Here is a 1,624-nt window from a genome sequence, read left to right as displayed (position 1 = left end):
TTCCAGTGTATCATTCTTCCTGGTAGATAGGCTGCTACTCATTGAATATGGGGCCTTTATGAAGTCAGACAATTGCCTGTGATGAACACAGCCAAGTCAGTACATATAGCATAGCTGCCCATATTTGAAGATGCATTCAATTTTTTTTTTTTTTTTTTTTTTTTTTTTACAGGACAGCAGCAACTAAAATCCCAAGCTAGTTTGTAGTCATGGGTGCTTAACCCATGGTCCTCCAGCTGTTGCAAAACTCCAAGTCTCATGTCTCTGCCTTTGGGAGTCATACTTGTACCCATCAGCCTTGTAAGGCCTCATGGGATTTGTAGTTCAACAGCTGGAGGGCCACAGGTTGAGCAACCATGTTGCGCAAAGTAACCTATAGCTTACTAGGTCCTTGACTAGAGTAGAAAAGATGCTATAAAGTTGATAAGAACAAAATTAGTCAATTTCATAGCACACAGACCTGCATTCCTTTATCTAGCATAGCTTATTCTAGCTGCCAAACCCTTCCATCAAATAAACTGTTTACATGGCAATGTACCTGTCTAATTCAGCATCTGAGATCACCAATGACACACTTGATGTGCTAGCTTTCATAATGGAAAAATCATCTGAGTGGACAGAGCCTATGGACAAACTTTCATAGACAGTCCTAGATTTAAGGACTATGTGTGATGGGGCTATTTAGGGTTAAGGCCCAATATAGGCGGGAACACTTCAAGCTAATGGAAATTCAGACTCAGCTGGAGCCAGCTTTAGAATTTAGGAAAAAGACAGCTTTCATGTTGGGGGCTCACCTACTTTTCACCACTTGCACGTATAATAGTAACTACACAACCAATACATTAAAAACAGTTTTAATGGAAAAGTGTAAAAAAAATATCTAAATTTTAAACCAAAAAAGCGATAAATTACAAGTGCATCAAGTTAAATGTTTGTTCATTCAAAACTCCTGAGACTCCACAGCTTTGGACTCTTGTGACGAGCCTTTTGCAGTCTTCTTCGGCAACAGAACAGCTTGGATGTTGGGCAAGACTCCTCCATCTGCAATGGTGACACCATCAAACAACTTGACCAGTTCATCATCATTCCGGACAGCCAGCTGGATGTGTCTGGGCATGATGCGGGATTTCTTGTTGTCTCTGGCTGCGTTTCCTGCCAGCTCCAGAACCTCAGCACACAGGTATTCCAGAACGGCTGCCATGTAGATGCTGGCTCCTGAGCCAATCCTCTCTGCATAGTTTCCCTTCCTCAGAAAGCGGTGGATGCGGCCTACTGGGAACTGGAGACCTGCCTTAGCTGACCTGGAGGATTTGCCAGCTGCAGGCTTCTGAACCTTCTTGCCACGACCAGACATTATAAAGATAACCTGTCAACAGATAGTAGAAAGCCAATTTTTGGTCAATGCAACAAAGAATAGAAACTTAAAACTATACATGTTGGGTGTACATTTTTAGAACTTCGCTTCACTACAGAGAATATGACAAAACTGTCCTTAGTGATAAAAGTCCCTCAACCTTTTGAACTCTGGACTAGAGGTTACTGAGAAGGGGGGGAACCCCAACAACTAGTACTGCAAAGAAAAGTTAGAATCTTTAGTCTTAAGCCCCGTACCGATTGTCGGCTG

At 42.3% G+C, this 1,624-nt stretch overlaps 1 protein-coding gene across 1 annotated transcript; it reads right to left on the bottom strand.

Moving 5' to 3' along the window:
* Positions 1-940: 940 nt before the first annotated feature.
* On the bottom strand, positions 941-1,361 carry LOC309546035 (histone H2A, embryonic-like; the record flags this gene model as incomplete). The annotated part of the gene is made up of 1 exon (XM_082245514.1): positions 941-1,361. Exon 1 carries the CDS (start codon positions 1,352-1,354, stop codon positions 941-943), a length of 414 nt encoding a protein of 137 aa, XP_082101640.1. The 5' UTR covers positions 1,355-1,361.
* Between the last annotated feature and the right edge of the window lie 263 nt (positions 1,362-1,624).

This window comes from Pelophylax lessonae (assembly GCF_965119305.1).
Source record: "Pelophylax lessonae genome assembly, chromosome: 2".
Lineage (NCBI taxonomy): Eukaryota > Metazoa > Chordata > Amphibia > Anura > Ranidae > Pelophylax > Pelophylax lessonae.
The sequence above is the reverse complement of the archived record's forward strand: the minus strand, read 5'-3'. Positions and strand labels throughout refer to the sequence as shown.